General features: G+C 45.5%; 1 protein-coding gene and 1 long non-coding RNA gene across 16 annotated transcripts in view; one reads left to right on the top strand and one right to left on the bottom strand.

The window, feature by feature from the left end:
* Positions 1–281: 281 nt before the first annotated feature.
* Positions 282–22,265, bottom strand: part of ZMIZ1 (zinc finger MIZ-type containing 1) — a 436,554-nt gene continuing 414,570 nt past the window's right edge. For 13 of the 14 annotated variants that reach the window (XM_074232937.1, XM_074232935.1, XM_074232934.1 and 10 more), the window contains 7 exons: positions 21,363–21,523; positions 18,940–19,007; positions 18,318–18,386; positions 15,472–15,716; positions 13,333–13,499; positions 8,169–8,453; positions 282–5,229 (listed from right to left, as the gene is read on the bottom strand). In XM_074232937.1, the coding sequence (XP_074089038.1) occupies positions 5,122–5,229; positions 8,169–8,453; positions 13,333–13,499; positions 15,472–15,716; positions 18,318–18,386; positions 18,940–19,007; positions 21,363–21,523 (1,103 nt within the window). In that variant the 3' untranslated portion in view covers positions 282–5,121. The remainder of the gene's footprint in view (positions 5,230–8,168; positions 8,454–13,332; positions 13,500–15,471; positions 15,717–18,317; positions 18,387–18,939; positions 19,008–21,362; positions 21,524–22,265) is intronic. The other variant, XM_074232944.1, reaches the window with a different exon arrangement.
* On the top strand, positions 8,365–18,760 carry LOC141520954 (uncharacterized). 2 transcript variants are annotated; one of them, XR_012477810.1, is made up of 4 exons: positions 8,365–8,985; positions 13,133–13,255; positions 14,421–14,667; positions 18,259–18,760. It is a non-coding gene; the product is annotated as an uncharacterized LOC141520954 (long non-coding RNA). The 2 variants fall into 2 exon arrangements; XR_012477809.1 differs by lacking the exon at positions 18,259–18,760 and adding an exon at positions 14,858–15,215.

The following is a 22,265-nucleotide window of genomic DNA, read 5'->3' as shown; positions in this document are numbered from 1 at the left end:
CTTTGAAACCACCCACACCCTTTTCTCTCTCCTTCTCCCCCAGACATCCTCTTGTCCTCTTCCAGAAGAGAGCTGCTGTGGTGTTTTGTCCTTTGTTCTCATTCTTGGAGATCATGACATCAGGGAGGTGATGCCAAGACAGGCAGTCTTATACGCTCACCCCCTCCACAATCCCCCCCCCCCACATACACACGCTAGCTATATCATCTCTCAAAAGTCTTTTCCATCCCCCTCCCTGCAAATACAAAGGAACCTTTCCAGACCCCCAAACCCTCTCCAGTCTTACTCTCCAGCCTCCTTAGCATTCACTACCTTCACGCATTTCTTTAAAAAAAAAAGGCAAATCCACTCTCAATCCCACACATATTGATTCTTCTGTAACTTCCTGTAATGTCCCCTCCCCTCCACTGCAGTGTGACATTGGGTAAATCACTTAACCTCTCTTGGTCCAGTTTCCCCAGTCATAAAATGGGGATAATCATGTATCCATCCACCTCATAGGCCCTGATGGGTCAAATTGAGAGAATGAATATAAAATACCATCTGAACCTTTGACTATTACATGCATTGCATCAGTATTTTTCACTCACATTTACACATTTTCAATCTCCCAACAATTTTGTGTCTTACCCTTCTAACCACATTCTAATTTGTTCTCTCTTATACACAAATAGAATTTCAACACAGGAAGCCAGTGACTGCATTACAAAGGTTATATTTATAGGCTTGTCTAATTGGGAAACCAGATCAGACTAGAAAACTTATCTTTAACTGCTACGCCCCCCCAGCCCCACCTCGAATCTCTCCAATACTTTTCTCACCCAGCTAGATTTCCACCCAGATAGACTTCCAAATCAATTTTTTGGCTGGGGAGGGGGACATTAGTGATTTCTTTTTGCATACCCACTTCTTAAATTCACAAAACAGTGGTTAATTCACCAAACCTTCATTTTGAAAATTTATTTAGAAAAAAAAAATTAACATGGGCAAATGAGATACTTCAGTGTTACAACAGAGTATAGAAATGTCTAGCAATAGTCCAATAATTTGTTCTTTAAATACAAAATAACCACATGAACACCTAATATACAGGTTTTGTTTGAATACATATTTATTAGATAAATATTAGGTTGTCACATCATCTAACTACATACAGTTTTGCAAGACTAGAAATCACAATTAGTTTTCTGACCAGTTTAAAGTATGAAATGATTGCATTGTACATACGATGTACAAACAAAGACAATGACCATTTCTGCAGAAGTTACTTCCGACCGTACTTACATGGGTGTGCGTGCATGCACGCGCCTTTGTGTGGGTATGTCATTCACCTCTGATCATGATATCAAAAATTGTACAAAGTATGAATTTGGTTACAATCTTTTTAAATCTCCTTTATTTTCTTCATTGTTTTCTTAGCACCCTAAAAATACACAGGTGAGAGACTAGCACATTGAAGCTAAAGAGTACATGTAGATAAAATAAAAACAGAACAAAGCAAAACTTTCCACACAGGGTCAGTGTATATTACAGTGTGAATCCAATGCGGAGACTTCACAAACGCTAACAGACAGGATCTATTTTTTTTTCCACATGAGATGGAGCTCCAAGCTTTTTTTTTTGTTTGTCTTTTTTGCAAAATAAAATCAAATGCACATTCCAAGGAAGATGAATGCATCTCTGTTAACAGGTCTCTATTTCTCATTTACATATGTACAGACGTGTCCCTTGAGTCTCTGCTGCTGACACGGTGGTATCTGGATGGGTCAGTCCTAAATTCTATCAGTGAGCAGAAGTGTAGATCTCTGTGGGTTCATTAGGGCTTCCATTGGGGGAGGGGGAAATATATATTTACATATATATTTTAATCTGGAGAAAAAAATCTACGGGGAATTTGATACACAAATAAAGCTTTAAAAAGCCCAAAGGGGGTGGTGGTGGTGGGGTGCTCATATTTCTTTCATGGAGCTTTCCCATCCCCCCCATTCCACCTCATAATTAACTTTGGCAACATGGACACAAACATGCCAGTAGACCCCTTGGGCAGGTTTCCTTTAGGTTCAACTGTTCTGATGGGCACCTTTGAGATGAATGGCTCCAAAAGCTCTACCCACCAAGATGTGAACTGTAGGCACCATCTTGGGATTCAAGAGCCACCCTTGCTTACAAAGTTATCATTTCCACTTGCATCGGCCTCTTTGCTCATTTTATTCTGGGTAAGCTTAAAAACTTAAAAAGAGCCAGAGCCTGGACCCTCTTTCACTGCCTGCCTGTTCTCTCCCCCTTGTCCCCACAGTGATATGGGAAAGGCTCCCTCTAAAGTTCTTGGTTTCTCTCAATCACAGCCTGTTGAGAAAGTTGATACTCTGGTCTAGAGGAAAATGTTTCATTGAGACTAACTCACTGGACAAGACCAGGAAACCTGTTGTCTTCCTAGGAGAGGTGCACTCATTAGCGGGAAACTGGTAGTAGTTGATTTGTCCTGGGAAACTGCTGCAAACGGGAAGACAACTCGTCAATTGTGGGCACATCAGAAGGGTCCCCAGAGATGGCCCCAGTACCCTTCGATTCTGTCTGGTGGGGGTGACCTTCCCACAGAGATCACCCCATACAGAAGACAATGGACTGGCCTGTTCTCCCCACCCCACCCCAAAAATCACATTCTATCCCAAGTATGTGTGCATATGTATGTGTCTGGATGTGTGGTCAGGATGGAAAGGGGTGTGGAAGATGGCAGGGCAGGCCAGGGATGGTAACATCTGGAATGCCCCTGGATGCAATCCAGACTTTACCTCATGCTGCTCATTTTGCTGTTTGCTCTACTGCCAAAGGATTTGGAAAATGGATTAAATGGGTGAACTGACATCTTTAAAACAAAAAGAAATTTCATTCCCTTAAGTCTATAAAAAGAACCTTTGATTTTTTTTGTTTTACTTTTTTCTAAAAAAGGACTCATTTTTTTTAATCTTCATTCAAGGTATTTAAAAACACCAGCAAAGGATATAACCGGGTCATGAAAATGTTGAATATTATCAAAGACGATACTAAAATATTCACAAAGATATTTACAATAGTGATTCTTAAAATAATTGATTTTGCATACTGAACTCGTCATCTGAGAAAAATGCAAAAAACCAAACCAACCAGTACAAAGAAGGTGTGATGGCAAATTCTCTACAGAAAACCTGGTAGTCTGAAAATGGGAGACTGGAAATAAATCAAAATGACCACCGTTTCCTGTAATATCTACAGCAAGGGGTTAGGGGTGCTCAGAGAGGAAGGAGAAATAAAGATAAGCTGGGGGGGGCAGTGGTGACAGCAAGGAACTTGAAGCAAAGAACCTACAGATTTGAGTGCCTAGGAGCAAGTCTAGCATCATCTGGGCCTAGAGAGGCTGTTAACAGAAATGTAGGCTAACACCCTTACTCCCCAAATCATGTTGAAATGGCTATGTGAGCAATTGGGGCTAGGGCATGAAGACCTGGGAAAGTGGCAAGCTGGAGGGTTTCGAAGAGACAGGTGGATGAACAGGCAGAAAACACTTCATGTCACAACAGGCAGGGAGCATCAGGTTAATTTTAAACCACCAATGGCGAAGAACGGTCCATGAGACAGAGTGGAGGTGGGATTCCTTAAAGGGTAGGTTGGCACGGGTGCATGTCTTCCATCGTAGCTATAGGCAGTGCTCCCCGGAGGGCATGGCACACCAAGACGGACATGGGGCTGGAGTGGCAGCCCACTATATGGTCTGGACAGAACAGTAGGGGCAACACATGACAATGGCTTTCAACAGACCCCCCCCAAGACCAAGCCAAAATCATCCTCAAGCTCACTTTTCTTCTCTTTGCAAGCCCTGATGTTTAGCAGGACCATAAAAGGGACTGGGAGGGTGGGGGGGGGGGAGGCTGTGTGTGAAGACCAACGACAGGTAACAGTCCTGGAGACAAGAGGTTGGGAGGGAAGGAAACAAAAAAGGAAGTCACTCATCTTTCAGATTCCAATGTTCCTTTCTGCAGATGATTGAAAACTGATTTTTGTCTTTTGTGTATTTTTTTTTTAAAGGAGTAAGTTAAGAGTAAAGGTTTACATTACTGTGTCTTCCTCCTGGAAAGTCTGTCCTCTTCTTTGCCACATTTTCACCCCCCACATCCCCACCCTTGATTTTGCTTTCTCACACACTCCTGGCTGAGGCAACTGTAGGGTTCTTGTGATTCAAATGACCCAGTGGCCATTCTCTCTAATGTCCATGATCTTAGAGAGAATCCCATGGCTCCCTCCTTCTGCTGATACCAAAGCACAAACAACTCTCCCACCCCCATCCCTATGGACCACAGCTCCATCCATTCTCTCAGAACCTCTGTGTACACCGACCTCTTGCAGGGTCTATGGGGGGCGGGGTGTCAAAAGGGGCAACCCTCAACTCCAGGGAGCAGAAGAGAGAAATCATGGGCTGTTCTGGCCTCTTTCTTGGACGGTTTGTGCTTTTTCGGTGGTGGTGACTTCGGCAGCTCTGGCCAGCACCCACAGGACTCACTCCTTCTTGGGGTGACCCTCCCTGGGATACTGTGCCTGTTCCATCCATCTCTTTCCATAATTCTGGTTCTGTGATTGCTTGGGTGTCCAGTCTGGGAAGGTGGTGGATGGGGAAAATCCTCAGTTTCAAAAATGGAAGACCCCTGGGTTAGAAGATTTTCTGACACTGGGTCAGCACGGGAGAAATTGGGGTGGAAGGGAGAGCCAGAGATGCGCTGGGATGGTTTTCTCCATCACAAGGCTCTTCTTTATAGGACTGTGTTGGACATGGGCAGAAATGCAGCTGCCCTGGGCTTAGGCTTTGCTGTGCCAGGGCCAGGAGCAGGTGCCCCAAGGGCCCCCAAACCCATGTGGCCTAGGTACCGCTTCCTCTTCTGCAGTCTCCCCGCCGAGGGCCAAAGGTTCTGAGCAAGTGATAGCAGGGAGAGACCTTACCCCACCTCCAAATGAGAAGTTCCGGGGTGAAGAACTTGGGAGGACATGGACTACATGGGGTGAAGTATGTGTGTATGTATGTGTGTGTATGTGTTTGCATGCGTGTGTGTATGTGTTGGGAAGGGGAAGGGGACTGATTAAAAGCTGAGAGCTTCAATTGTTCTCAAAAAGTGAGAGAAGGTCGTCATTACTATTGCTCGGCAGGTCAGGAGGGTCCAGGTACGAGAGTAACTCATCTGGATTCGTAAGTTCTGGAAGAAGCTGGAAAACAAAGACAGAGAAGGGATGAGCAAGGCCAGCCGGCATTGGCAGTTGGTCATCGAAGGCGTCTCTTCCTCCTGCTGCCCCCCAGAGGGACACAGGACAACTCATGGTGCCATTTCTGTCCCTGAAGAAGGAAGAGCTTGAACTCATAGGCCGCCTAGTCCAATCCCTTAAGAGGCCCAGGGAGTTCATGGGATTTGCCCAAGACTCACACCACTGTTGGGTGGTAGATTGGGGATTTGAAATCAGGTCCACGCCTGCACCCTTCCCCTAAAACAGCCCATCCCATTGAGTGAGCTGGGATTCCTGGGGACTTTTTTAGTCCCCCCACAGACTGGGAGCTGTATCTAACCTGCAGCCTGTTGACAGAGCTGATGCGGTTGGAGGGGAGGCCTGAAGCCACTCCTTGATGGCCTGGTCCTCACGCACTGAACGAAATCTCTGCAAGGTCTGAGATTATTCAGGGTCTGAGAAGTATTTCTGTTGAGGGCTAGGAGGGGTGTGCAGATTGTTGTTTTTTATTTCTAGCCCCCAAGTCCTAATTCTCTTTGGAATTCTGATATGTATAGCACCTCTGGGCAGGCTCAAATGATCATCCATCATCTGGAGCCAGCACACATACAAGTGCCCATGGTCTCAAAGCCCCACAGGGTAAGAGTTTGTGGGGGATGACTTTTGCACCTATCCTATACCAAGTGACTAACAAGATGCTATTGACCTGGAAGGTGAGGTCAAGGTATAAAAACCTTGCCAAACCCTCCTCCAAATTCCTGCTCTGCCATCTCGGTATGGCATTAAGTCTGGATTAACTATAAATTCAAGAGGGATCCACAGCGCCTGTGCATCTTCCTTCTCCACTCTTGTTTCAGTTGACAAGTCAAGAGCTTTTGGGGAATCCCAGGGCACCCCCTGAGATGTTCACAGCCTGGCTCACCCTTATGGAAACATTTGCTTAAGGACAAACTTTTCTCCCAGTAGCAGCCTAGGGGTGGTAGTGCAGGAGGCCAGGGCAGTGCCCCTGGAAAGGGCAGGGCTTGAGGGAAGGAAGGAGACACATCTGGGGTGGGGGGCATTTTTAGTAGCAGATCTAAAAATCTCATTACTAGGCTCTCTCTAAGAGGCAAAATTTTACAAAACTGAGTGATTTTTCACTATTAATTGAAATTTATTAGTTTTTAGGGGGTGGAGAGAGGGGTAAGTATGTGATAAAGTGACTGGAAGGCACCAGTTGAAAACCCATGTCAGCCCCAACCCAGTTTCTAACTCTAGTGTCTCCCCCGCCCCACTTGTCAGAACTATAGGACAGAAGTGTCAGACCTGTGGCCCACAGCCAGAGTCAAATGACAATGGGAATTATTTAACAAAATAAATAAAAAATACAATCAGAGAATATTAATAATATGGTTTTCTAAGTCAACATGTAGCTTGCAGGGGAGGGGTCTTTATATATTTAATCACCCCTGTTTCTTTGAGAATTTGACATCCCTGCTCTACGGGAAAGAGGTTTCCCAATAGAAGATGCTAAGTGGATCCAAAGGATGGAGGTGGCAGGGAACCACCAAGTCAGAGGACCTGTTTCCAACTCCTCTGATACTCATGACCTGTATGATCTTGGGAAATTCACTTAGCAACCCTAGACCTGTTTCCTCATTTGTAAAAGGAGAGGGTGGGACTAGATGGCCTCTGAGGCCTCGTCCAGTTTTAGGGCTACCTTTGTCCCCACCGTCTCACTTATTATAAAGCTAGGATCTCTCCTTATTGAAGGACAGCTGAGCTGAGCCCCAACTCCCTGGGTCTGGAATGTTAAATTCTAGAAAAGGGCCCTTTTCTGGACTCACTTTCTTTGACTGTACTAGTCTCCCTCTTTGATGCTTCTTGATTCAGCCCTCCCTTCTTCCATGACTTCCACTGTGGGGGGGGGTTCCTCCTTTCTCTGGAGGTGCCTTCCTAAGGATGCTCTAAGGACCCAACCACTCTAAAGAATCCCTGACATTTCCCGGGGATCAGTGGGGAGAGATGCTAGTGGTGGGTCCAGGGGGCCATGGACAGGCCCTATTCCCCAGAGGGGGTCCCCAGTCATTCCCTGGGCTTAGCCTTCAAACTTCTTAGACTGCCCTTGGCCATCCCACTCCCACCTGCCAACTCCCAGGGAGCCCCGGATGGGGCCATGTGGAATATGCAACATAAAAGGCTGAAAAGCAGGCATGGATGAGACACGGACCAGTAAACCAGAGAAACACACACACACACACACACACGGACAAGACAGACAAAGGGTTGCCCAAAGTTCTCCTGGCCCTGGCCCCTTCCCCAGTAAGAAACAGAGCAGTACAGACACCGACAAACCTACAACAGGAGGAGAAAGGGGGGAGAGGAAAGAGGAGAAAAAGGGGGCAGGGGAGGGGGACACCCCTGATGCTTCAACTTGTTCTACACTCAAAAATGAAAACAAAACCAAAAACCCCAACCCCAAACCACCCCGATCCCATGAAACTGAATTAAGAAGGGGTGTGTTTGGGTAGAACAGACCAAGCAGGAGGCTTGAAGTTCTATCCTTGGAGACTGAGGGGCGCTGGCCCGGAGGCCCATTGAGTCAGGCAGACAGAGGTGACAAGGGCTTATTAATGGAGGGAGACCCCCCAACGGAGAGCAGAGAGAACGCTACTCCTCTGCGGCCTTTTTCTAAATGGAGCCAGGATGTGAGAAGAGATGCGCCGATCCCACCCAACCACGGAGCCCGCTCCTCTCGCCCTCCCACCTCCCAGGGAAGGGGGGAAGATGGACCCCTCAGGCCACGGACCCCCGCCGCCTCCTCCTCCACCCCCTGCCCTGGTCCTCCCCTCGGCCCTCCCTCCCCCCAGGCCCGCCCTGTCTCTTGGGCACCCTTAGGTGCCACACCTAAACGCAGGCAGATGACCTTGGCGACCCAAACTTACATCCAGCGAAGGTTCCGGCATGTCGGACGCTCCCTGTGCTCCGGCCTGACCCTCTAAGGCTGTGGAGGGGTTAAAGGTCAGGTCGCTGTGTGGATGGTTGCTGGGAGCGGCCTGAGGCTGTTGCCGGGGCGGCTGGGAAGGAGGAGGAGGAGGAGGAGGTGGAGGAGGAGGAGGAGGAGCCCCACTGTGATGTAATGGTGGCCCTGACTGGCTGCTGGGGTGTGGTACGTGCAAACCTTGTTGTATGGAAGTATGGGACTGATCAGAACTGCCGGGATGTGGGATCTGCGGAGGAGGAGAGAAGCAGGAAAAAAAGAAAAGTGAGGTGATAAGGTACAGTGCACGAGATGCCTGAAGAAAATGAAAACCAAAATCAAAACAAACCAAAAACACCCTTTACACTGAATGCTTTTCAGTCAAGAGAAAACAAAACAAAACCAAAAAAAAACAAAGACGCCCCCCAAAAACAACCGACCGGGAAGAAGGATCGGGCCGCAGCACCATGAAGGAGGGAGACCACACTGGGTGTCTCTGGGGGAGACAAGGAAGGGGATGAAGGACTTTAAGAGACAAGCACAGACACGAGAATCCGAGGGACCCGGCCTCTCCTTCCCCAGCCCTTGCCTAGCCCCCCCCCCCCCCAGTCTCCTCCAGTCTGGACACCATCACGATGAACAAGAGCGTGGTCAGAAATGGAAAAGCAAAATGTGAATGTTTTGGGGTTTGGGGGGAAGCATGTAAAGATGGGCCCCAGCCACAGCCACAGAACAGAGCTGGGGGGGGCACCCACAGACACAGAGAGCAAAGCACCCCACAGGTAAGCCCTGATATCTGACAGAGGTGGGTCCCGGACACCCAGCTGCTTCATGAATGCCAGAAATGGCTTCCTTGGTTGACACTGGGTGTTTTCTAAGGGGTCTCACTGGGGAGAGGGATAGTACACCCCTGGGGTACCCACTGGTGTGAGGGGACCTGAGGAAGAGCAAAGCCTCTTCCCTCCTCCTCAGAATGGTCCCACCATAGGAACCATGGGAGCCAATGGAACTCCAATCAAAAACTAGCTCCAGAGCCAAGAAAAAACGTTAACTTGAAGGACCTATGCTAGGGGCCTTTATGGGAGTCAGGATGATAGTTAATTGCTGCCCCAAAGTTAGAGAAGGCAGAGACCCTCTGGAAAGGGGCAAGGATGCCTCAGAAGGGAACCAAGCAAGAGGGATGCACCAAGACCCGAGATAGAGTTGTTTATGCTGCCAAATTTCATTTATTCCTAATGAGGAGAAGGGCATTCTGCATTACTTCCTTCTGAAATGATGGAACATAGAGAAAGCGATGCCCCTTCTAAGGGAAACCGTTCCTGATCCTCACAGCTGCTTATGAAAACAACTTATACGTGTAGGTGTGGCTTGCCTACAGAGGGCAGGGAATTTTACATTTTCATCTCTGTACCCACCGAACCAAATGAAGTGGCTGGTCCACTTAATAATGCCTGTTAATTAACTTACTAAAATATTATCTTATTGTTTTAATCTATCCACCTATGGAGAAGGCTGGGTGAGTTTAGGGGGAAAGATGCTTTAATAAACTGACAACATTGATAGTGAGCAGAACTACCTGCATCCACAGAAATGAATTTATTGAAGAGGTCATGGAAAAGTGTATTCTCTCCTTAAGGCTCTAGATGCCTCCTCTGATAGTTTGCCAAACACATTCCCTATCAAAGAAGCTAACATAACTTTAGATTTGGAAGGAAAGAGACAATTAAGATCAGTTATTCCAACCTCTCATCTACCATGGGAATCATAGGGCCATGGGATTTATGGCCAAAATCAACTAAGCTAACCACCTCATTTTTCAGATGAGGAAACTGAGGACCAGTGAAATGAAGTCTCTTTTCAGGAATCTCTGGTATCATCATCTAGTTCAGGGGCAGGGAATGTGATCTGGCATTGCCACAGCAACCATAGGAATGATTCAAAATTTAATAAATTTAGGAGTTTTTAAGGGATTAATTAATTGACCAAATTGACTAAATATAGCAGGCAAATAATGTTATTAATATCCAAATGGCCCTTGGAAGAGAAAAGGCTCCCTACCTCTGATCTAGCTGGCACTTGTAATGATGATAAGGAACCTTTCCCTCTAACTGTATGAAAGTTCTTACTTTCTGAGTTCTTACTGAGTCAAAACCCTTCCTAAAGCATCTGGCAGGTGTCTGGTAAAGAATGGAAGGTAGATGAATTCTAGTGCATTTTAATCAGTTCTCCCAAATCCTGATTTAGTGAGATTCTTCAAATGAGCAGATGGCTAGCTTGAAAATGATGTACCTGTTTTTTGTTCTGCTGATGCTTCCAGTACCTGCCCAAACCAAGGTGTGGGAGGACCAGGAGCCTTTCCAATTTAATCCAGTATTTCTTGTGGACTGGGCAAGGACTCTGCTATCACTAGTCTGAATGATTCTGACTCTAAGGACAATTGCTGACTTGATGCCTGATATTTTCAGAAGCTGATTCAAGAACTTGGATCTCTCTCTCTCTCTCTCTCTCTCTCTCTCTCTCTCTCTCTCTCTCTCTCTGTTTTATTCTCTACCATGGACAGAAAATGTCCTGAAAAATGGGCCAATTTCTCATTCCATTGTAGCAAAGCAAGTCCATGCTCCCAATCAAAACTCTACCCACCCCTTCTCTCTTGCTCCATTTTCTAGAGAAGGCTCGCAGGCAGACTCAGCTGAAAGTTAATCCCTGAGTATTAGGAAAGGTAGGAAGAGGAAAGGGAGAGAGAGTTTTTAGAAGCTATTCATCAGATCCTCAAATATTTCACCTCATGTAAACTCAGCTACATGTGTTGGGAGGTCAAGGTTCAGTCTGTATCTAGCCAATGACTTGAATGACTTCTGGGGGCAATCCTCCTTTGACCTTCTTGTTAACCTATCCCTTTTTACAAGTCTAGCCTCCTTTTTTCTGGTTTTCTGGGGTTTGCTATCCCTGGGTTGGCACTCATAGTCAGAGGTTCTCACACAGGTCAGAGTACCACATTTCATCTTATTTTAAAATCACAGTCTTTGCTTAAAAACTGATTCTGAATTACAACTTTGAAGTCTGTTACCCTGAATTCCTGGCAGATTTCAAGGCCAAAGTCATTATAGTATTAAACACTTTACCTTCTCCCTTCCTCCCTTCCCCAGGGCTTGGGGAAAACAGTGGAACAGGTTTGAGATTCCTTGGAACACATTTCCTGAGCCCCTGCTGCTGTCCTTTATCAAATCATAGAAATGAGCAGACATCCAAAGAAACTAGGCTACCAGATCTCTTCCCCTTTCTTCATGGTTCTCCTCCACCAAACCCCGCTTTTGGCTTTTAACTTTTCTTGAGGTCCTGAGTGTTCTGGACTATGAGAAAGTCTATCCTGTACAGAGGTGACTAGTGATGCTAATGTTGGGAAACCAGAGGGGAGGAGGCAAGCAGAACATACAGGCAGATTGCATGGTATCACACAAACAGAATCCAAACAAACTTGAAAACAATTTTCCAAGCTGTGGTACAGGCCACTATTTTTAAAGCTATAGTCTAGTTCAGTCCAGTTTTCTGAGTCCTTCATGCATCCAAAGATTATTGCCCATAATGGTCTCTCCTACACAAGGCAGGGAAAAGAACACCACATAGGGATCCGGGTTTTAGTTCTGACTCCAGGTCTAGCTAGGTCATTGAAAATTGCTGAACCTGTTTTCTCTTCTATAAAGTGGTCACAATAATAAATGCCTTAAATCTAACTTGTCTCTAAGACCAAATGAGGCTATAAATGTCCTCATTGTGAAAAGTGTGAAATTGCTACCCCAAGGTAGGTTGTAAATTATTATTGTTTTTAGCTTCTTTCTTCCTTCATTTAAAGCCCTCTGGCCTCCCCTTCGGGGAAAAATTTGGCACAGGACAGCACTTCCATGAATTTTGGTCCCAACAAGTCTGGTTTTATGTGGTTGGGTATTTGGGATTCTATCTATTTTTTAGAGCCTTGCTGGAGGAACAGAGGAGGGGAGAAAAAGTGTTATTCTTAACAGCCAACTAAACTGGCTGATCCAGAAAGGTGGCTGAAGTACAGAGAGGGACCATGTCTAATCAGATAGGGAAGACTCAGAAATGAACAAATGTGTGTACACCCCTTTCCTATTCCCCCACCCTGTATTGGTTCTGGTGTCATCTCAGAAAGCCTTCTTGACCTCTTCTGACTCACTCATTCTCAAGGTGGGAGAGAGATTAGCAAAGGATATCAATAAAGCCAAGTCCAGATGTTGGTCTAATTCTAATTAACTAATTACTTAATTCTAATTCTAGCCTAATTCTGCTATCTTGTCTTTTATGGCCTTGGAAAAGTGACAATCTCTTCTTTGAGCAATAGAAGAATGTTCAAAAAAATATCCTTTGAAAAGGATATCCGCCATACAAACTGCAAAATGATATGATGACTAAAACTCCAAGACAGTAGTTTGTGTTTGTTTGGGGGCTGAGAAAGATGTTCTAGATTTTGGTTTCAGTGAATGTTGGATTTGGGACTTGAACACTAAGAGGATGAAGGCTGAATAAATCAGGATCAAATGAGCTGAAGGGGACTTTTGGAATCATCCAAATTCTAGTCCACCTCTCTCCATTAATAGATAGATAAACTAAATCCTAAAGAAATGAAATGATGCCCAAGATCAAACAGAGAGTAGCTAGCAGAACTGTCATTTCAACCCAGGTTGTTTGGACTTCAAATCCAATGCCCTTTCCACTACTCAAGCCAGTGTATGGTGAATTTGTTGGAGTCCGTGCATTTGATAAGACAAGAGACCTACAGAATGTGGGTCTTTGAAGAGACGTACAGAATGAATCCAAGAGCTGGGAGAGACCTCAGTAGAATTGTAGATTCATAAAGATGGAAGAGATGCTAACTCACTGTCCACTAACTAACACTACACTTGAAAACATTTGCAGAACTTGGCCCAATGCCCACTGGCTTCTATTCCTATAACTTGGCTTCTATCTCTGCTGGGAAAGGAACAAAATACCCACAAAGAAGACTGAAACCCCTGTTCCCCAATCTAGTCCAAGAAGAAGGTAAAGGATTTAGATAGGAAGAGGGGGTTAGGTAGGTCAGAGAAGGGAAGGGAGGATGATGGTGAGAGGGTACTTACAGTTTCTTGCATGGGGTGACTGAGGGGTTTCTCCAGGGCAGCCATGTTGCTGGGCATGTCCGGGGGGTGGGAGAGCTGAGGGGGCCCGTGCATGAAGTCATTCATGGACGTCCCTCCGGGGTTCCCATGGGGGAAGTCAAAGTTACCGTGGCCTTGGTAGCTGTTGCCTGAGGGGGTGAAAACAAGGGGAGGGGAGGGGGGGGTCACCCACCAGATAGACAGCATTTGGACATTGGGACCTCTGCATGAGGTACAGGATGGGACTTGAGAGAGTCAAACTTCTCTCTAACTCTACTGAGGAATCTGGAGCCACTTCTCCTTCAGGCTCAGCCCAGGTTGTATATAGTGAGACAAAGCCTATACTGAAATTCCTTGGGCTTATTTGGCTGGAAAGGAAAGTGAAGGCATACTGGTGGGGAGTGGACAGGCCGAAAGGGGTTTTTCACTGGCAAGCAGTAGGAGGAAGAGAATTTTCCTGATTTTCTTAACTACTGGTGGCTGCCCAGACCTTCCCTAAAGGTGCCTTCTGCAGGCAAGGAAACTCATCTGAACCAACCAAATGAGTAAACGATCAAATCACATGGATAGATGTATAGATGCTCAGCAACAGGGGGAGTACAGGGGAGGAAAAAAAAAATCCCAGAAGGTGATAATGGAATAAAGCTTAGAGAGCATCTAGTCCAACTCCCTCATTTTACAGATGGGAAAACTGAGGCTCAGAGAATTGAAGTTTCTAATCCAAGTTTGTGACAGAATCAGGGATTCCAGATTGTAGTTTTCCCTCAGAGCTGGGTTATCTTGAGGGGGAAAAAAAAATCTCCTTTTTCTGGATCTCAGTTTCCTTATTTATGAAATGAGTGAGTTGCCACTGCTGAGCTCACAATCCCCATCTAGTTTCTATGATTCTATGACTTCATTGCTCTTTCCACCTCAATGCCTTCCCAAAGTAGTTTTAAGAGTAAACAGGATGGGGCCTTTGTTCCAGTCCTGTTTATGATCCTGCCTTGTTGTATAAAATTGGGCTACATGGTGTTGTGTGACTTGACCACAAGTGATCTGCCCTGTCTGTGCCACCCTCTGCCCCACAGGGCATCACAATCCCCTGTTTACTAAGAGGATGAAAAGACAACATGTAAGAAGCATTCAAAATTCCCTACAAGAAGACCTCTGGAAATTCAAGCTCATTTATTTAACTGGGTCACTTTCCCAGCAGTAAAATAATTCCTGAATGTGGAAATATGGATGGGTATTCCACCATGGAAAGGATGAGGCTCTTTCATCAGACAGCACCTCATTGATAGTCCCTGACTCTAGGTGGGGCTCTCTACTGACCAGGTATGGTTGAAGGTTGTAGCCATGAGCCCACTGAATCTGAACAACTGAAATTTACTCAGGGTCAAGGGCAGGGACAACACACAGGGAGGGATATGGCAAGGACAGACACCCTAGGGAAACCAGGTTTTGTTTCTTTTAAAAAACAAAGCCCTCTGAAGGAAAGGATAATGTATCTGTTTTTTTCCCCAAGATATCATCCCTCCCTCATTCCAGCTCTGTAAATAAGAAATGCAGTAGAGCTCTCGGCTCACCCAGGGATTCTGACACCTGCAAAATGAGACCCATTGAACTTGGAGGACAGGATGTGACCATGTGTTCAATATGGCAGTTCCGAATGGATCTGGACTGTGACTAAGCATGATGGTGATGACATAGCATGTGGAAGCATTCTCTCCTCCCCCCCTCCCCCCCTTGCTTCCGTGGGCATTCGTTTACCTGGGGAAAGAAGGACTAGGGTGTATCAGTGGGGAATGTTCTGGGGAAGGGAGTAAATGGAACATGTACTTGCAGCTCCAACTATAATCCAGATAAAGATGAAGCTTGCAACATCCTTCTTGTGAACCATTATGTCCTTTCCTCCTCTGTAAGCCAAAGGTACCCAATATCATGAAGGTCCTTGGGATGATGGCAGCAGGTGGTGTATAATGCCACCAGGAAGCAGGGTAAGAAGGATGTGTGCTTTGGGATCTCTGAAAACCAAAGTCCTAAATTCAGTCCTATCTTATTCTTTGGGCCACCTTGGACCCTATTCCTGGCAAACTGGGGTTGGGGAGGCGGGGAAGGTGTGTTCCTGGTTTCACCTACCTTGGCTGTTATATTCATTGGAGTTGGTGCCCCCGGGTGGGGGAGGAAGCGGATAGGGGGACGGACCAGGGCCCAGAGCTGCAATCATTTCCATGACATTAGGCATGATCATCTGGCTGGGGCTCATTGTCTTAAACCTTTTGGAGGGGATGCCATCCGGATCATCCTTGATGTGAATATCAGATTTGATGGGGACTGGCCTCCAGCTACATGTGGGATCAATGGTAACCTCTTCAAACTCCGAGCTGCAAATGGCAAAGGAAAATGACTTAAGGATCTTTGGGGATCCTCTGCAGGAAGGGGGACAGGGCCCCTCTTAGCTTTGGGTCATATATTCTTTCATTTTTTTCTTCAAAACAAAGTTAGTTGGTTAATGATCAATAAGTATTTATTAAGGGCAGACACTGAACTAAATTGAGAGGCTATAAAGAAAGGTTAAAAACACAGTCCCTGTCTTCAGCTCACATTCTAATGAGGGAGCCAACATATTTGGGGAGAAGATAATGTTTGTCCTTCCTTCTTGAAGAAGACCATGACACCAGGGAGGTGATGCCATGATAAACACATGAATAGGACTTCAGTGAGGGGGGCTGTGCTAAGTCACCAGTCTCACCATCTCCTCCAGAGCCCATGTGGGTCCAGTGGCCAGATACTGAACATGATGACTGGAGATGGCCTTGAATGTGAGACAATCAGTGTTAAGTGACTTGCCCAAGGTCATACAGCTAAGCAAATATCTGAGGCTGGATTTGAACTCCCATCCTCCTGGCTCCAAGGTCAGTGCTCTATTCACTGCGCCACCTAGCTGCCCTGGATAAGGCAGATGAAGAGTAAATGGAAGGCAATCTCAGAAGTGAAGGTACTGGCAGCTGGGATTAGTGCGCCCAGGGAACAGGAAAGCCTTTCTGTAGGTGGTGGAAGGAAACTGGAGAAACTACACAAGAACAGAGAGTATGCCAGTCAGAGGGGCCAGCCAAGTCAGGAGGAGCGTGATGTTTGAGAAACTGTAGTTAGACCAGTGCAGTGGGTTGTGGTGGGTGTAGAGGTTAGGGAAGTGTAAAAAGTCTAGGAGTAGAGCAAGGGGCCAGCTTATGAAGAGCCTGTAGTGCCCAATGGTCCTGGGGGGTAATAGGGAGCCACTGGGGTTCACTGAGGAGAAGGGAGAGACATGGTTGGGTCTATGAGTTAAGAAAATCACTTTGGCAATGGAGTGGAAGATGGTTTGATTGACTTGAGACCGGGAGACTAAGTAGAAGGCTCCTGTAATAGCCCAAGGGAGATGTGATGAGGACTTGAGTGAAAGTTAGAATATACAGGAAAATTGGTATTAATATAGAAACAGACATGACAATAGAGTAGACACAGGGGGTGAATACAGTTGATGTGGGCCTCATTCTCCTCAGCTGTAAAATGGTACCAGAGACATGCCCATGGTCCCAGATTGAAGCAGGGGTACAGTTGGAACTTGGATTCCTTCCAGCTCGGTAATCTCCCCATTATGTCTCAATACCCCCATATAAAAGAAGCAGGTTCTGTTTTTCTCCTAGAACCTGGTCATCTTGCTTCTTTCCCAGGTCAACTCTCAGTTTCTAAATGTTAACAGAAGGGAGAGGAAGGAAGGGAGAACTTTGTTTCCTGGCTCAGGGTCTAGGTCAGATGGCAGTGGTCATACTCATCTTTCTAGTACACTGCTTCAGAAAGATCTGGAGCCCAACATTCCCTATTCATTGAAGTCATTTAGACCTGGAAGGGACCTGGGAGGTAACCTAGTCCAACAGCATCATATTTGCTTAAGGTTCTATCCAGTGAGGTCCCAAATTAATTTAATCCAGTAGAATGGAACCTCTTGGAGGGTAGGGACTGAGGCTTTTTTGTTTGCTTTGTCTTTGGAGTCCCAACAAGTGGAATTTAATACATTCCTATGAATGTGATTGCTGTAGTTGTTTATTCTTTGTTGGTCATGTCATCAGCAGTTGATGTCATGACTTGCAAGTGAATTGGACTTCAGTGAGAGAGGGCTGTGCAAAGTCATCCTCACCCTCTCCAGAGACATCTGGACCCAATGGCAAGACAAAGATCGGACAACTGGAAATGGACCCAGATGCAGTGGGAGACATTGGCCTTTTTTAGCTAAGGTCTTTCCCAGTTTTAAGTTTGTCTGGGGCAATACCCATCACTGATTTAAGGCTAGATAACAAATGAGGCAAAAGATGGCCTAATTTATGTAATAAAAAAATGCAGTAAGGTAAGCAGAAGTTGAAAAACAACAGCTACAATAACTATCACACGATAAATCAAAAGAAAATATCAAAGGGAAAAACCACACACAACCCAAACCAAACTATGTAGTCAGAATGACCAAGCTGGGTCTTTGAGAAGAGATGAGAAAGGGTGGTATCTTCCCCTCCCTTCTGGACAGACATGGAAGGCCATGACATTGCCCCAAATTCATCAGCATTCCACTGATCAGCTGGTTAGTTGAGCTGAACCATTTCCTTCCTCTCCCCACCCCTCCCTTCTGTTTTTATTTTTCATCAGAGGGGACAGTTCCTTGAGCAGGAGATAAAGGTCTCTTTGGAAATTAAAATGATTTTAAAATTACTATCTCAGTAAAATTAAAAATAGTGCTAAAAGTCAAATAAATGCTTAATAAACTGAACCAAATTGAGGCCCCAGATGACACTATAAGGCAGGCAGATGTGGTCCTTTTAATACTTAAACAAAATAGTAAAGGACAGGACCTGGGGAATCAGAGGCTATCCACTGTCTTGAACATTTTATTTTCAGAATCCAAAGCCAACTGCCCCCCACACAGGGTCTCTCCTCAGCTCAGTGGCACTACTTACTTTTGGATGGCGTTCAGGATTCCCCACATATACTGGTCGACCTCCAGGCCTTCAAGAAGAGCAGTTTTACTAGACAAGAAAAGAAGCTAAGTCACTGTTTCATTCTGAGACCAAGCCCTGATTTCTTTTAAGTGCATCTTTCTGAGTGTCTTTAACTTGAACACCAACCATTTTCTCTTTCTATTCATAGGGTTAACTAACCTTCTCTCCTGCTATTGATCCCATACTCAACAGAGAGAATTGAGGAGGGTGTGTGTGTGTGTGTGTGTGTCCATCCTTATCTTAAAAGCCCTTTAGATAAGGCCCATCCTCAAGATCCCTAAAAAGTCATTTTGGTGTCTTGTGAACTGTCTTTCAATGTGTTGAACCCTTAGCCCATTTGCTTCCCCATACTCCTTTTGCTAGCCTTGCTCCTTTCTTTTATTCCTCTCTTAGAATGGTCACGGGATTAGGCAGTTGGGGAGGGAATGCTTAGCCTCTATTGCCCTTTAAAGGACAAGGTCAGAGCTTAGCTGGCAGTGGACAGGAAGGATGGTTTCAAGTATGTTATCCAGGTAGCAGAGGTAGGGGGACAGACAGCCTTTGGGGATGGTCTCAGCTCCCGGGACACAGTCTTACTCACTTGCACACTGGACACCTCCAGGTCCCCCTCTCACAGTTCAGCTGCAAGTATGACTCCAAATCGAAGCACTGAAAAGATAAGGTACATGGCAAAATGAACACATGGGATTGAGCCTGCAAAATAAACCCATGCTTCTTTGAGGCTTGGATCCTAATATTTGCAACTTTTTTCCTTACCATAAAACACCTTGAGGCCTCTGGGGGAAGCTTCTCCACAGTCCTATTATTCCTTAGTTACAACATTCCGAGTCCCAGAGTCATTCTATCTCCTCTTACCTGCTTCACTGTCATCTCCTTCTGGCTTAACTTGCTGCCTCTAGTCTGTCTTGACATAAAAACACATACTCTTCCAGGCCCAGCTTATTTCCCACCCTTCCCTCCTTGAAGCCTTTCCTGATCCTCCCAATCTAAGGGATCATGATTCGCACCATAAATTCAAGACCTTTTATAGCTTCTACCATTCCTGTAATCTTGTGTTGGATCTTTTAAGACTGGATTGGATTGTTACTTTTCCTGGTCCTTTCCTCAGCTGAATTTCAAGGTCCCAGAGAACCACACACTTATATTCTCTGTGGCACCCATGGGGCTGGGCAAGAGTGTGGCTTGGGAACTGGAAGGGCCTTGCGTAGTCCAACTCTGCCATTTTGTAGATGACATTACCAAGCCCTAAAGAGGCTAATTACTTAGCCAAAGTCACAGGTAGTGTGTGTGTGTGTGTGTGTGTGTGTGTGTGTGTGTGTGTGTGTGTGTGTGTGTTGGGGGATGGTGGTGGGGAGGGGGGGGTTTAGTGACTCAATGAAGGTGACTCCAAAGAAATCAATTCAGAATCCTGCACTGAATGGAGCATCACCAGACTGCTTAAGAGAGTATTGTACACCCTCACAGCAACATGGGGGGTAATGATCAACCTTAATGGACTAGCTCATTCCATCAGTGCAACAATCAGGTACAATTTTGGGGTATATGCAATGGAGAATCACATCTGGACCCAGAGAAAGAATTGTGGAGTTTAAACAAAGACCAAAGACTATTACCTTTAATTAAAAAAAAAAACATTATCTTATTATGGAATTTTGCTATCTCATACTTTATTTTTTTTCCTTAAGGATATGATTTCTTTCTCATCACATTCAACTTAGATCAAAGTACACCAATGTAAAGACTAATAGAATGCCTTGTGGGGGGCGGGGTGACATTAGGAGGAAAATTGCAAAATTCAAAATAAATAAATAATTAAAAAAAAAAGAGTATTGTACAAGAATGTCTAATACTGGTAAACTTTTCTTAAAGGCAAACCTGATGCTCAGCAAAACTTGACAGTTGAGAATGGTTCATTCCCTAGGAATAGGGCTGGATCTGACTATTAAAGTTGGGGATGCACTTCTCTACTCAAATGTGAATAGTCTCCATTACTACTTTTTTGTGTGTGTATGTGGCTATGGGGTTAAGTGACTTGCCCAAGGTCACCCAGCTAGTGAAAATCAAATATCTGAGGTTGGATTTGAACTCAGGTCCTCTTGACTCCAGGGCCGGTGCTGTATTCACTTCCCTACCCAGTTGCCCCACTTTCCATTACTTTTAAGATCAAATAGAAAAACCCTGTTCTTCACAGTCTGAGCCTAGAATCATTTATTCTTATTCCTCTCCAAGCACACTGATCTAGCCAAATTGTTTTCCTCTGAGGTCTTCTGGCAATCCTACAGGTCTCTGCACTGGTTGTTCCCAGACACCCCATTCCCCCCACCCTGGTGCCTTTCCTTCCAAATCTCTTTGGATCTCTCTGGTATCAATCTCTATATGTCTATGTTGCTTCTCCTGGTTGGTCTTTAAGCTCTTTAAGGGTGGTGAAGACTTTTCTTTGTCTTTCTATACCCAGATCCCAACAGAGGGCTTTTAATATGTGATTGATTACCAGTAAGTAATGAAGATTCACTAAAGATTTTGACAAGGGTAGTCATGATTACAACAGTAAAGCAGGAAAATTACATGCAGACTGAGTGATTGGCTTAATGGTGATTGATTGACTGGGATGGAGAGAGTGAGTTCAAAGGCGCCAACTTGGCTGGGACTGGGGAGTAGGCTGCAGATTCCCCAGGGTGAGGAATGGGAGGGGTGATTGCCTGGATAGGATCTTCATGACGATGTTAGAGTGAGGGGGTTCTAAATGACATATGGAGGGGATAGTAGCTGGAGCAATGTTAATAAGCAGGATGTACCTGCCACTGGATGCTTTGGCATTTTCGAAAAGATTAGGGAGATCCCTTTAGCAGCACTAGAATTATAAGGGGGGTTTCTGCTTCCAACTCTTCCCCCCTGCCACTCCCATTGCTTCTTAGCCCACTAAAACAAAACAAAACAAAAAAACAAAACAAAACAAAAAAAGGTCTATATTGAGAAGCAGAAGTATTGTCCCTACCCACTGACCTGCACGTGCTTGCAATCATGGCCTCTTGCTGGTAGCTGAATCCGCCGGAATGTAATCGGACATTTCAGAGATACCTTGATTGCTGTCTGTTCCACACCATCCTCTCCATTGAGGGTGGCATTGCCCGAAGAGGCGGCCACACTGCTGAAATTCCGTTTGACTATTGCAAGAGGTTACAGACACAGGGATTAGGAAAACAGCCACCCCTGGTTGTTCCTCATCAGGGGATAATAAATCTGTCTGCAGAAAAGGTCCGTACAAATACCATCTATCTCTCCTGCAGATTTAATGACTACCAGCGCCTCATCAACTGCTCTTCTCTCTCCCCAAAAGCCCCAGTATACTTCCATTAATATTTGAGACATGTCCCTGCTCAGCTACATGGCTTCTAGGAGACACTGCAACCTCATTAGTATTTAGAGCCGCTCCTCAGTGGCCCTGATGGATGCCTGCGAATGTGAGTACGAGCCAAACGAGCCTTGGGCAGACCTGGGAGGAATACCTAGACATTTATCACATTGGCTACATGGCTGTCTCAGCCCTATCTGCAGGGTGTTGCTGCACTAGCTGCAGTGATCCGTGTCCTTTCCCAAAACCCTGGAGAATGGAAGGCCTTTCATCAATGATGGTGGTAATGGGGGGGACAGGGTTAGTTGTACAAATGCAGCAAGGACCACCTCCTCAGGCACTGCTGATTGTGCTCACTTGAGGACAGCCCCTACTTGGGAAATTCTCTTTGTCAGATGAAACCCCATCATCAGAAGAAAAAAATATCGTGGCAGAAGATGCAACCGGAGTTTCTAAGTGATTATTTACATAGTCACATGTCCAAATGAACACATTACCTGAACATCTGCCAGAGTGGATGGAGTGGATAAGAATTGGGATCAGACATATGCACT

This window comes from Macrotis lagotis, chromosome 4, assembly GCF_037893015.1.
Source record: "Macrotis lagotis isolate mMagLag1 chromosome 4, bilby.v1.9.chrom.fasta, whole genome shotgun sequence".
NCBI classification, from domain to species: domain Eukaryota; kingdom Metazoa; phylum Chordata; class Mammalia; order Peramelemorphia; family Peramelidae; genus Macrotis; species Macrotis lagotis.
This window is presented reverse-complemented; position numbering and strand designations above follow the sequence as displayed.